The sequence below is a fragment of the Pelophylax lessonae genome, assembly GCF_965119305.1.
Source record: "Pelophylax lessonae genome assembly, chromosome: 13".
NCBI classification, from domain to species: Eukaryota; Metazoa; Chordata; class Amphibia; order Anura; family Ranidae; genus Pelophylax; species Pelophylax lessonae.
Window position 1 is genome coordinate 144446685 of NC_138780.1, and position 14176 is coordinate 144460860.

The 14176-nt window shown below is 42.3% G+C and overlaps 1 protein-coding gene across 1 annotated transcript in view; it reads left to right on the forward strand.

Annotated features, from left to right (window-relative positions):
* PCNX4 (pecanex 4) overlaps positions 1–13087 on the forward strand; it is a 140401-nt gene extending 127314 nt beyond the window's left edge. The window contains exons 10-12 of the mRNA XM_082275719.1: positions 2927–3972; positions 4632–4818; positions 12486–13087. Of these exons, the coding sequence (XP_082131845.1) occupies positions 2927–3972; positions 4632–4818; positions 12486–12737 (1485 nt within the window). The 3' untranslated portion in view covers positions 12738–13087. The remainder of the gene's footprint in view (positions 1–2926; positions 3973–4631; positions 4819–12485) is intronic.
* The last annotated feature ends 1089 nt before the right edge of the window (positions 13088–14176 follow it).

Below are 14176 nucleotides of genomic sequence, written 5' to 3' on the forward strand. Positions count from 1 at the left end.
TGTAATGCCCTGAACTCATTTGCAGAGCTGCATCCTTGAGGTTGTGCCTGTAGTTGGCTAACATAAATAGCTGGAGATCTCAGAGACTCACTAACTACTTGCCCATGAAGAGCCATGGCTTTATGGCTCATAGCGTCCTTTGCCCTTAGAGTAATCTTGGCAGCAATATCCACATATGTTAGTCTGGTAATAGATCTGCACTGCAGGCCCAGCACATCTTTCCCTTTTGTCGTTGTTAGCACTCTGGAGAGGAGGATTGCCGACACTCACTAGTAACTTTCTGCGCCTCCTGGGCAAGACCTGTGGAGCTGTATGAGCTGCTGTCCACACTGGACTTTTCATGACATGGCGATGCTCTTTTAGCAAGAACTTTGAGCAAGAGCGGGCTAGGTTGCGCCAGAAGGCCACACTCCTAGAAAGGCACTCTTTTTCCTCTTCTTACACACTGATGGTCCTTACCTAAGCACATGGAGGTCTTTGTTATGTGGCAGAAATTTCATAATGGAGAATGGATGTCAGCACTGCACAGAAAGTAAAATAAAAGAGACTCAGAGAAAGAAGCAAACGGATCGTAGATGTGCCGAAATCACCTTCCTCCTCCCCCCATTCACCTGCAGCATCAGCAAAGGAAAACAGAAGATGTTTCCTTTGCATAGTGCATGCGTCAATGCCATAGCCATCCCTGATACTGGAAACAGCCACAAAGGCTGTACTGGATCGTGCACACGCCAGTTACAGGTGAAAGGAAAAAACTGCAGACAAAAGGAAAAAAAAAAATGCTCCCAAAAAGAAAAGTGACAAAGCCTAATGAAGGTAGAGGCAAGGGAGGAAAAACAAAAAGGGATAGCATATACCTGTGGAAGAAAAGAAAAGGAAGCATTAACTCCAGCACCAGGATTCAGCTCATGGACTCAAGCAACCAAACACCAGCTCAGGTGCACCACATGAGGTTCTGACGTCTCTAGTTAGAGAACGCCTCAGCCCCAAAAGACCACCAGAAGGGGATCCTCACCTTGTTGATGCATTTAGCAGCCTAAAATAAGGGACCACCTGGGAGAGGCTGAAACCAGACAGACTCTAACTCAGTCCGTAGTTAGAGACTAATCGCAACAACATGGTCTTGCGGGTGTAGATCTTGAGGACAAAAAGGAGAATGGGGGAGGTTGCTCTAGCTATTCTTTTATAGATTTAAACAGGTCCTGTGGGTAGATATAGGGGTGGAGCTATATCACATGTATGTTGCCATGTGGGCGTCAGGAAAGGCTGTTTCCAGGAAAGGAAATTAGGGAAAGTTTTAATAAGGCCTCAAACGCAAGTGAAAACACAATGAAAGTCCTAACCTTTCCCCAACCCGTTTATTTAAAATTATTTTGATCGGCTTTACACTTAAATAATTAAACAAAGTTATACAGAGTTCTAAAGCGTCTGTTTATTAATAAATGTACATATTATTATTAACATTAAATTGCTAAAGGATTTTACTTTCTTTTAAACGGCTTAACATAGTCATCATGCTTGCAGAAGGCAGAGCAGTGGCCTCATTGGTGTAGAAATGACCTCATTGGTGTGCTGACCCTACATCACTGCTCAATTGCAAGCTTGGGACGGTCTTTTTCCTGGCTATATTGCATAATTGTAGAGTAGTGTGCAGGGAGGTTCAGGACCTTATTACAGTGTTTAGGAAGAGGTACCTGGATCTTTAGACCGTTAGAACAGAATTACAAATAATTTGATAGGATAAATAACTTTGCATTGTATACTTGCATTCCAACTGTGTATTTAGCTGTTTGTCTTTAAATGAAAAAAGTCTACTTATCCACTTGACCTCCAGAAGATTTACCCCCTTCATGACAGGCAACTTTTTGTGATATGGCACTGCATTATGTTAACTGACATTTGTGCGGTCGCTGTACCCAACGCTGTACCCAAATAAAATGTATTTTTTTCCCCACAAATAGAGCTTTCTCTTGGTGGTATTTGATTCCCACTGAGTTTTTTTTTTTGAGCTATAAACAAAAAAAGACAGACAATTTTGGAAAAAAAATCAATATTTTTTACTTTATGCTATAAAACATATCCAATAAAAAAAAATACCCAATACAAAAGTTTAAAAAATAAAATTTCATACATTTAGGCCAATATGTATTCTGCTACATGTTTAAAAAAAATCCCAATAAGCAATCCCAATCCCAATAAGCATATACTGATTGGTTTTCGCGACCGTTATAGCGACTACTAACTTTGGGATATATACTGGAATTTTTTTTTTTTTATACTAGTAATGGCAGTGATCAGCAACTTATTGTGGTGGACAATCAGACACTAACTGACACTTTTGACACTTTGCAGGTACCAGTGACACTAATACATTGATCAGTGCTAAAAATATGCACTCTCACTGTACTACTGACACTGGCTGGGAAGGGGTTAAATATCTAGTTCCTACAGGAACACAAAATTCATCCTTTCCCCACTGTCCGAGTGGAACTCTGTCTTGTTTACATAAGCGAAAGTCTGTCCAAGGATCGGCGGGTGCCGGCGGACATTGAGTGCCCAGCATCCACCGATCGGCTTCTGCGGGCGGAACTGCAGAATCACGTATATATGTGTGATCCTGCGCACAGCTGCTGCCTTGTAGCAGTAAATCTGCTATAGAGTGGTCAGCAAGTGGTTAATTTTTTGTTGATCAGATAGTTATTTAATTCATTGCATCCACAGTGCTTATTGGCAGGACTGTAGGATCTTGTCACATGACAAGATCCCTATAATATCCTTCTTTAAGAACTACAGAAGGTGTTAAGAGAGCACACAAACATTTTTTTCAGGATCAAGGCCATACAGAAACAAGATATTGTTAGCTGTATGAATGGCTTATGCTAATTATTGGTGGTGGTAATGTGAATTTGATATTCTTTATCTACCCTAGGGATTAGAGTTGCAAGAAACCTCTTGTCATACAGCCGAAGCTCGGAGAGTGGATGAAGTTTTTGAAATGGCCTTTGAGCAGGCAGAAAATACTAGTCGGTTTGCCTTCAACAACCATTTTGGGAACGTCTTAACTCCATGCACTGTTGTTCCAGTCAGAGTGTACTCTGATGCCCGGAACGTTTTGTCTGGTATAATTGATTCACACGACAACTTGAAACAATTCAAAGACGATTTCATTAAAGTGCTTTTGTGGGTGCTTATTCAGACTTGCTACAAAAAGTCAAAAGTTCAAGAAGGCAAACACACAGAACAAAGCAAAGAGAAAGAGCTGAGCTTGTCAGGGAAACACCAAGAATTGGTTGGTCCACACTACATAGAACACAAAGAATCATCAAAGGATCTGGAAAGTTTTCATGAAGAACTTGGTGATGAGTGGTCTGATGATGACATCTTCGAAATTCTTCCACATCCAAAGACTTCTGGAATTAAAACAGTCATGGCTGCAGCCAGTGGTGGGTTTTCCATCCCTGGGAGTGTCCAGACACATATCGATGCTCATGTGGAGCAAGATGTAGCAGTAGATAAACTGTACTCTGTAGTAGGATTTGGTCTTCCTGCAACTGAACGAGGAAACACAACTCACGTTGAACATTTCAAAATGGTGGAATTCAATTCCTCCTACTCAAAGTTTCTCAGTATACCTCAAGACTGGATATTTGTCTCCTTGTTAAATTTGAAAATGAGGGAGATGAAACAGATGTTTCCAACAGAGTGGTATGAGTTTGTTTTGACTCAGTTAGACTTTCACCATTTAAGTGAGAAGCCCTCTGCTCTTCTTGAGGAGGGTATCAGGGACAGTTCACTAAGAGACTTGTATATTCAAGGGTTGACGTCTATTTATTATGCCTTTTTTGGCATGGAAAACTCATCTCCTAGTTCTGCCTGGTTGTTTCGAGCATATTTAGGTGGGATCCCATGGTCTCTTTCTTTGGATTGGTTAACTGGAAATCCAGAACTGTTTCAGCTTGCACTCAAAGCATTCAGGTAAAGTTCCATTTTGTAATTATTTTTTATTTTTTTTATTCATAGCGGTAAGTTTTAAAAATTAGAGAAAGGAAAACTAAGTTGTTGCAGGTCAACATATGTGATTTTATGAATTATGTAAGGGACCAGTGTGTACTCCCACCATCAACTAAATATCGGAAACAAGAAACAATCTGATCTTTCACTAAAAGCACTAAGGCAGGCCATAGATCTTGAAATTTTCTTTCCTGCAACCATGAGTCTCAGGAAAGAAAATTGCTCCATTTCCTCATTAACACAGTGTTAATGTGAGAATCACTCCCGCTAAACTATGGTGTTCTCCCGGCAGAGGGAGTCATCCCTGCCAGGAGAGCAGAAGGATTACTGCTAGTGGCTATAGCAGCTGGCAATAATCTTATGCTAAAAAATCTGACATGCTGGTTGTACCCAAGATATTTGATGGATGGCCAGCTTAAGGGCTGCACAGCTTTGTGCTTCCAAACATGCATTGTGTTTCCCCTACTTTTGATACTTTCAAAGTAGTAAAGTACCACTGGCAACAATTAGTTCAAAGGAAAGGAAAGCCTGCTCATGTGATATGTCAAAGTCAAACCCTTTTTAAGCCTTGCCATGTATTTGAACTTTTATATCATGTGTACATCTGTGAACTTATCTTGCAGGTATACCTTTAAGCTCATGGTTGATAAAGCAAGTTTGGGGCCAGTGGAAGATTTCAAGGAGCTTCTTAATTACCTTGAAGAGTATGACAATGACTGGTACATTGGTTTGGTTTCGGATTCTGAGTGGCAGCAGGCTGTTTTACAAGAGAAACCATACCTCTTCTCCCTGGGCCATGACCCAAACATGGTAAGTTCACCAAAGGACTTAGCAAAATTTGAAACAAAAATGGGCACATGAATTAGCACTACTTTCATTTTAACTGCCATGTTACGTGTAATAAAATCTGTAATGTTTTTTCTTAAGGTGTACCGAAAGCCAAATTTTTCTTTCTCTATCGTTTATTGACAGATGCAGCTCCATGTTCTTCCTAACCATTAGGTTATGCTGCCCGCTACAGGAGAAGGGCACTGGGCAGGAAAAAACTTTACCAAGCCTATGGGGCAGTCCCTGGGGGTATACACCCACTCACTGCTATAGGATTCAGTTTGTTTCTGCCTAGTTTAGGAGTAGGACCTAGTTTCCGGCTGGGACTTCGGTCTTAGCTTGTTTTTTTTATTTTAAAGAGAACCTTTGTTAAAATTTAAATTTTTTAGCTAGTTATGTTCCTGAGAGAATTGCAATCAACAGCCGGACAGGGTTTCGGACTGGATATCCTAGATCCTTAAGGTCTCCCAGTCTGGCCAGCGAGCGTGTGCAGGTTATAGCCCTAGGCCTCGCCACGACAGAGCCCCAGTGGGCTGGGGCTGGCCCGCAAGTGAAACACCTCGCCGGGACACACACGACCTGGTTCGGCCTGAGTTGCAGCGTGCCCCTTGGCCGTCAGCACCCTCCACCCTGAATGGAGAGGTAGTCTGTCCGGAGTGGTGCCTCCCGATTGTCGTTGACTTTTTGGCCTCTATTGATATCGAGGTTGCATAACTGCACATCCCTATTTACGCTGGACACCAGCGTTTTCTTCGCTTCGCTGTAGGAGAGGAACATTATCAATTTGTGGCGTTACCCTTTGGTCTCGCCTCTGCCCCCAGGGTCTTTACCAACGCATTGGCTCCGGTATTGGCATTACTGTGACAGCGGGGGATTGCGGTACTAGGGTACCTGGACGATCTCCTCTTAAGAGCAGACTCCCACTCAGTTCTGGTGGGTGATCTGTCAATCACTGTATGGACTCTGCAAGAGTTCGGTTGGACCATCAATTTCAGAAAATCTGCTCTGGTCCCAGCCTCCAAAATGGTTTATTTTGGACTGACTCTGGACTCACCCTCTGCAAGGGTGTTTCTTCCCCTGGAAAAGCTTCCAAAGTTGCAGGGGGCAATTTGGTTGCTGTTATCCAGCACTCTGTCCTCATTGCAGACTTGCATGCGAGCTCAAGGCCTGATGGTGTCTACCTTCAGTTCTGTTTTCTCAGTTCCACACAAGACTTCTGCAAAGGTGTACTCTTGTCAAGTGGAACAAGGATCCAAAATCTTTGGACAATTTGATTCTGTTGAGTCAAAACGCAAGAAGTGCTTTTCTGTGGTGGCTCCATTCCTTAGCCCTTACTTCCATTGTTTTGGACCATGGTATCCACGGATGCCAGCCTGTCCGGCTGGGGGGGGGGGGGGGAGTACTTGGAAAGCTGTGTGTCTAGGGGACCTGGACTCTGATCAATATTCTTGAACTCAGAGCAATAAAGCTTTGCTTTCACTGGACAAATCATCTGCAGGGTTGTCCGGTTTGGATTCAATCAGACAATGCCACGGCCGTGGTTTACGTTAATCATCAAGGGGCACCAAGATTGTCCTGGCGGCCCGGGAGATGGCCAAGATCTTAATATGGGAAGAAAATTTTGTTCCAGCCCTCTCCGCCGATGTAGACCTGTTAGTTTCTCGGCTCAACGAGAAGGTACACAGGTTTGTAGCCAGGTCTCAGGATCCTTTGGCCGACGCCACAGACGCACGGGTGGCTCCTTGGGATCAGTATCAGCTAATCTGTGCATTTCCTCTGCTGAAGCTTCTGCGCTTAATAGAGGTGGAAGGGATTCCGGTCATTCTGGTGGCCCCAGACTGGCCTCACCAGTCTTGGTATGCAGATCTGGTAAGGTTAGTCACCGATGCTCCTTGGAGACTTCCTCTCAGGGAAGATCTGTTGTCTCAAGGGCCGATCTTCCATCCTGCTTTACAGTCGCTGGCTTTAATGGTGTGGCTGTTGAAAGCCAGGTATTGAAGGATAGGGGTCTTTCTGACTCAGTGATTCCTACACAGTTGAAGGCTAGAAAATCTACCTCCAGGAAGATTTATCATCGTACGTGGAAATCGTACATCTCATGGTGTGAATCGATTAAGGTGCATCCACGCTTCTTTTCAATGGCTAGGATATTGGCTTTCCTCCAAAGAGGGGTTGAGCAGCAGTTGGCCTTGGGTACTATTAAAGGCCAGGTGTCGGCTTTGGCTGTCTTTTTTTCAACACCCTTAAGTTACGCATTCTTTGATTCGCACTTTTATCCAGGGAGTTTGTCATGTGGCTCCTCCGATACGGTCCCCGTTACCTCCATGGGATCTTAACTTTTTACTGTCTGTTCTTCAAAAACCTCCCTTTGAAAACTTAGGGAGATTCCTCTGCTTACCCTGTCACAGAAGGTAGCTGTTTTGGTAGCTATTACCTCTGCCCGCAGAGTGTCTTAATTGGCGGCGCTATCCTGCCGTTCTCCTTCTCTGGTTGTCCACAGAGATTAAGTGGTACTTCGACCTAATCAGTCATTTCTTCCTAAGGTGGTTTCTGATTTCCATTGAATGAAGACATTGTGCTGCCTTCACTCTGTCCTAAGCCCAAGCATCCCAAGGAAAATGCCTTGCATTCTTTGGCTGTGGTTTGGGCAATTAGGTTTTGCCTGGCGGTTACGGAGTCTTTCAGGAAATCAGGCTCTCCTTTTGTTCTCATGGAAGGACCTTGAAAGGGATTGGCTGAGTCTGCGGCGACAATATCCATATGGATCAGGCAGACGGTGGTACAGGCTTATTCACTGAAGGGTCAGGTTCCACCTTTTCCTGTGAAGGCGCATTCTACTAGGGCGCTGAGTGCTTCTTGGGTTTTTTGCCATCAGGGGTCAGTTATACAAGTTTGCAAGGCGGCAACTTGGTCGTCTGTGCACACGTTTACAAAATTTTACAAGGTAGATGTGTTGGCATCTTTGGATGGTTCTTCTTGCCGCAAGGTTTTGCAGGCTGCTGTTTAAAAAGAGAATATTTTCTCTTTGAGGGTGTATGTGTTTCTAGGTGAGCTCCAGTTGTTCCTGGTCAAGCTCCATGTTTACTGCTTGGCTAAATTTAGACTTTGAGGAATTACGTTTTTTCTCTGCGTTGTTTTCCCACCCTTCATGCAAATACTGCTTTGGGACGTCCCAATGGTTAAGAAGAATATGAAGCTGCGTCTGTCAATGAACAATAGAGAACTGGATTTTTGACTTACCGTAAAATCGCAAAATATGGCCTAGTCATTAAGGGGGTAAAACCTTCCAGTCCAGAAGTGGTTAAGCATAGAACAGTGACTTGAAGAGAAGTGCTTGTTGCGCTAAGGCTGCATTCACATGTCAGCGTATGGATCGCGGGCAGAATCGCCGCGATTCCGCCCGCGATCCGGAGATTATTGCAAATCGCGGGACGCCTGTGCGTTGCCCGTGATTTGCAATGGCACCCCAAACGCTGAGCGATGTTGCCGCGATTTCCGCCTGCCAAATCGCGGTAACATCGCGCAAAAAAAAATTGCAGGACGCATTACGCCCAAAAAAGTACAAGAGCTTCTTTGGAGCGCATTGCGTCCCGCGATTTTTTTTTGCGCGATGTTACCGCGAATCGGCAGGTGGAAATCGTGGCAACATCGCTCAGCGTTTGGGGTGCTATTGCAAATCACGGGCAACGCACAGGCGTCCAGCGATTTGCAATAATCTCCGGATCGCGGGCGGAATCGCATCGATTCTGCCCGCGATCCATACGCTGACATGTGAATGCAGCCTTAGAGTTTTCCGGCATGTTGGAATATTTTTGCTACCTGAATGTAGTCTTTCACCGCCTGTCTTGTGGATGTATGTTAACAAAACACTTTCAGTGGTATATTAAAAGTCCAAAAGGTAGCAAATAAGTGAAAGTGGTTGTGAAGTCAGAAGGTTTTTTATCTTAATGCATTCAATGCATTAGGATAAAAAGCCTTCTGTGTGCATCAGCCCCCCTAATTATTACCTGAGTTCCATCTAGATCCAGCGATGTTGCAGGAGAGACTCGGCTCCCCATTGGCTGAGACAGCAGCGTGGCACCATTGGCCCCTGCTGCTGTCAGTCAAAGTCAGTCAGGCAATGAGGGGAGAAAGGGGGTGGGGCCGGGCCATGGCTCCATGTCTGAATGGACACAGATAGCTGTGGCTCGGGTGCCACATAGCAAGCTGCTTGCTGTGGGGCACTGGGCAGGAGGGAGGGGCCAGGATCACAGAAGAGGGACCCGAGAAGAGGAGGATCTGGGCTGCTTTGTGCAAAACCAACTGCACAGAGGAGGGAAGTATAACATGTTTGTTATTTTTAACTAAAAAAAAAAAAAAAACGAGACCAGTATGACTTGAAGTTCATTGTTAGAGCTTGCATACATGTTAATCATTAAGAGAAGGCATTGCTTACATTTTTTTTTTTGCAATTATTATTAATATTATACAAGATTTGTAGACAGCTCCAACAGTTTGCACAGCACTTTATAACATGAGGGCAGACAGTACAGTTACAATACAACTTAATACAGGAGGAATCAGAAGGCCCTGCTCATTGAAGCTTACATTCTAAAATCATTTACCCTGAAAACTGACTACTGCTTGAGATCCTGGCCCAGAGGTCACACACCTCTGTTCTAAACCATGTAGTATTAATCTGCAGGTGTAATTCCTGTAGCCTAAGAGACCTGTAATGAGCTGAACTTTGCTTTATAATTTAGTTACTTATTTTCTGAATGTGTCAGCTGCTTGTGCTTACAAGGGATCAGAAGCAGCTGTTCCGACAGTGTGACATCTCGTAGGCTTATCTAGTGTAATAACCATAACAAGTAAAGTCTTGTAAAAATCTAAATGTAGTAAAAGGTTGAAACCACTATTGTGCAATATGGGTGAAAAGCCAGGAACTCGAGGGCAGCCAAGATTCTCAAGTTCTTTCAGTCTTTCTCATCTGAGACACAATTGTTTCTTACACAAATTATAATGTGCCCTGTCAAGTCTCCAGTGGTCACCAAGACAGAGAGCATAAATGTCTCCAGCAAAGACATGTATGGCATTAAAAACCTGCCAGAGATTCTAAACCCCTCAACATGCCAAATCCAAAATGTAAAAAAAGGTTTTAGATATACTTTAGGCGCTCCATTTATAACTGCGCACAGATACCACTCGCCACTGGACACTGCAGAGTTTCCTCAACACTGTGTGCATTTTACATACAATTCATAAAATGCAGGCTGCAGTGAGGTGTCTACGGTGTCCTACAGAGCGTTCTATTTATAACGTGGAAAAAGCACTCTGTGATCAGAGGAGAGGCAAGTTCAATGGCTTTATGGCCTCATGCACACTGGTTGTTTTGCTAACTCTCCCAGACTCCTTTCCTCCTGGCAGCAGCGTCTATGCAGAAAAAGCGATTGGCACCTGTAAACTCGTGTAACATGTTTAGGTGCGTGGCAGTTAATGAATTGCATTGGTCATAATAATCATTTATTCTGGATACTGAAATTAATCAACGTTTAATCGATAAACGTACCTAGTACCTAGGCACAATTTGGAGCTTCAAGCGTTTTTTCTGCCAAAACTCTACTGCTCCTGGACCCACTGGATGGGTTTTTTCTACCTCTAAATTCCTCTAAACACCTTTGTGTGCATGGACACATAGGCTAAAAGGCAGTGACATTTAGATGCAGGGAAAAAAATGCCAAATGCCCCTAGGAGCAGCAGAAAAATTGTCCAGTGTGCATGAGGCCTAACAGGTCTCTGTGACTGGCCTCCCCTCCCCTTTTTTTTTTTTATTTAGTATCTTTCCTTGAGTGGAATGCTGCTTGCTTTGGGACTTTACAAAAAGAAAGGGGAAAAGGGCCGCAAGAAAAAGTAGGTACCAAGTGCAACCCCAAATGGTAATATAGTAAAAATATACCTTATTCAGGACTTAAAAATTTGAAAAAAGCACAACAATAATGCAATCTACATCTCCACTCACTTAAAATGACAACATTGTCAATTTTAAAAACAACACTAGAGTCTAGACTGGTTAATAAACATGAATATCGTCTATTATACAGTTTATTGCTAAAAGAATATTCTTGAAGCGCCCGAAGAGCGGTCACTATCACTCCAACACTTCATGCTGTTCCATTTTCCTGATGCATGCATTTTTGTACATACAGATATGCTCTGAATTGAGCTTGGAGTCATGAATGGTGTTCATGGTGTTATGGTGACCATAATGTTCATATGTATAAACCAGTTGTTATTGAGTCCGGACTCTGGTGTTGTTTTTAGAATTAACAACGTCATAATTTTTAGTGTTGGGTGGAGGTGTAGATTGCATTATTGTTGTGCTTTTTTCTCATTTTGAAGTCCTGAATAAGGTATATTTTTACTATAGAGGAGAAAGGAGAAGGAATGTTGGAAATGGGACTTTAAGTATACTTCTCTTGTCACATTGATATATACAGAGCTAAAGATAGTAAAAAATATACCTTTTATTTTATACAATATAAAAGAAGCACATAATAGAAAAATACATTACAAAGAATGAGGGTAAAGTTTTAATCTTTGTGTGATGGGCGACGCGTTTTGCGGAACATCTGCTTTTTCAAGACCAGACCGTCTTTAATATAATGAAAGGGTCTACCCATATACAAGACTATAAAGGAGAAAACATACAAACATCAAAAAGTAATACATTCATAAAAAATTGGTCCATTGTCAGAATACACATGACAGATTTGTTAATTCGTACAATCTATCCATGGAATATACCCATACATAGTTAACATAGCATGTCTATACAGGATTCAAAAAAACATTCCATATGTGTGAGGTAATGATAACAAATTATTTCATAATAAATAAATGCCTACCTACCCTATTGCGCTAAAAATAAAGAGTAAACAGTGTCGTCTATTTTTACTATATTACCATTTGGTGTCAAACTTAGAAACTGCTTTTTCTTGGGATCCTTTCCCCTTTTCTTTTTGTATAGTGAATGTTGGGTATACTGACCCACACCAGATATGGTATAATAATGGAATTTTGGATTTTATACCCCTAACTATGGTGTCAACTTGGCTTGATGATACCTAATTTAGCTTTTATTACTTTGGAACTTCGCTGTCTTTTTTAGCCAGTATAGACACCTGAATGGGACTTGATTTCAGATTCTTGTTAAGGAGGACATTATGGGGTTCCAATCCAATTTTTTGAAATTAAAGGAACATGCTAACAGGAGGAGAGAGTAAAGAGATGGCATTTATGGACCAGCCTGTTCCCACTCCTTTACTGTCCAGTCACTGGTTGGAGGTAGGTAGGGGAAACATAGCTGCATCCCTTTAAAGGTAGGTTACCAGGCTGTCTGGCAGGGCTGTATAAATATTCAAATACTTTGGCAAGTAGGACAACTCCCACATATGTATTTTAATTGTGTATTTAGCTGTTTGCCCTAAGTTTTGCAGCAGTAGTCTGCTATATGCCTACTTTTAGCAGTTGATATAATACTACTAGCCTCATTTAGCTATTAAAATGACAGTTGCAGGATTCCTGTGTGCAATTTTTTTTTAGCTTTGGTTTTGTTCAATGTAAATGTGGTGAGAAGCAGATGCTTTAACCAATATTTTCCTTGCATCCAGGGCGTATACACTGGCAGAGTACTCACCCTTCAGGAGCAGCTGGTTCAGATCGGGAAACTTAATGCAGAAGCTGTTCGAGGTCAATGGGCAAATCTTTCCTGGGAACTTCTGTACGCCACAAATGATGATGAGGAGCGCTATAGCATACAGGCTCACCCAGTGCTACTACGGAACCTAACGGTGCAAGCAGCAGACCCACCTCTTGGATATCCAATCTATTCCTCTGTACCTCTCCACGTGCCTTTGTATTAATCCCTCTACTGTGTTTCTGCATGTTCAGTGGAAAACACTAATTTATGACCCAGTACACAAGAATAGATACTGCTGTTGGACGTTTGTTGTTCAGACATGTCACACTTTATTGAACTGCACGCTCAGTTGGTTACAGTGATGTTACCCTTCACATTACCTCTAAGTCACTGTACTCATTCAGTTTTATAAATTCCAGTAGCAGATTGACGAGTGACTTAAAATAGGTCATAGCTTCTTGTGTAAATATGTGTACACTTAAAAAAAAAATGTTTGACCAAATGTGTATAATGTAAAATAATTATTTTATAAACTGTTAATTTTGATTGTAGTAAACCTGAGTGATAATGTGGCATTTGTGATTTTCAGCTTAAAGGACCAATCCACCCATAGCAGAAATTTAAGTTCAGGGAGGATGGTGGTAGTGTATATTTGCTTTCTTTGTATATGTATCTTAAGGAATGTTGAAGTGTTCGAAAAATATGTTAAAGTATTCAATATTGATGGGGTTACGCTTGAACAAAATGAATGCTTGTTAAACATACAAACCCTTTAGTGTCTATTGAAAGTAGGTTTTAGTTGTTTGGGAACAATCGGACCCTAAAACCCTGGTGCCCAGCCTACAGCCCTTTAGTATATGATGTGCTGCCCTCAGACCTAAGCAGTTTGTAGTGGGATTATTGATTAGAGAAATAGCATTGATCTCTACATGTTTCCAATTTCATATTGGGCACAATTCACTAAACGATATGTTGCCGCCTTCGAGTATGCAGCAACATATCACACAATATTAAAAAAAACTGGTGCAATTCACAAAGAAACTCTCGTTATGAACTCGCATGCATTATCTAGTCAAAAATACCACATGACATTGTGCGGTAAATTATCGCATGCATATCGCATGAATGTCACATCCTGGCGTGAATCAGGGAAAAAGATGTATTTTGGTGCTATTGCAGGAAATCCAATTAGAACTTGGGTGAGGAGACTGGAAAAAGAGGACTGGGAAATTCCCACAATCTCACCTGCGACCATCTGGTATGACACCTTTCCAAAAAAATTTAAGGCTGACAGCAGCTTGGCCATGGCTGGTGTGGCATGACTTCACTAAGGCTCCATTCACACCTGAGCGTATCGTTTTCGGGAATTTTTACAGGCTTTTTTCAGGCGTTTTTTGCAGGTGTTTGGAGGCAGGCATTGACATCTAACAAAAAAAAAGTTGTAATCTACCAAAAAAGAAGCTCACATACTTTTTTGAGCTTCAGGCATTTTGCTTCAGGAGACAAAACCCTCAGATGTGAACAGGGGCCATTGAAATGAATGGGATTTTGCTTGTTGGGCTTTTGAGACTTCAGGGATGAGCGTTTTACGAGCTGAAATACGCTCAGGTGTGAACAGGGCCTAAAAGAGCTCAAAGTGCCCGATCAGTTGGATATAGAGCT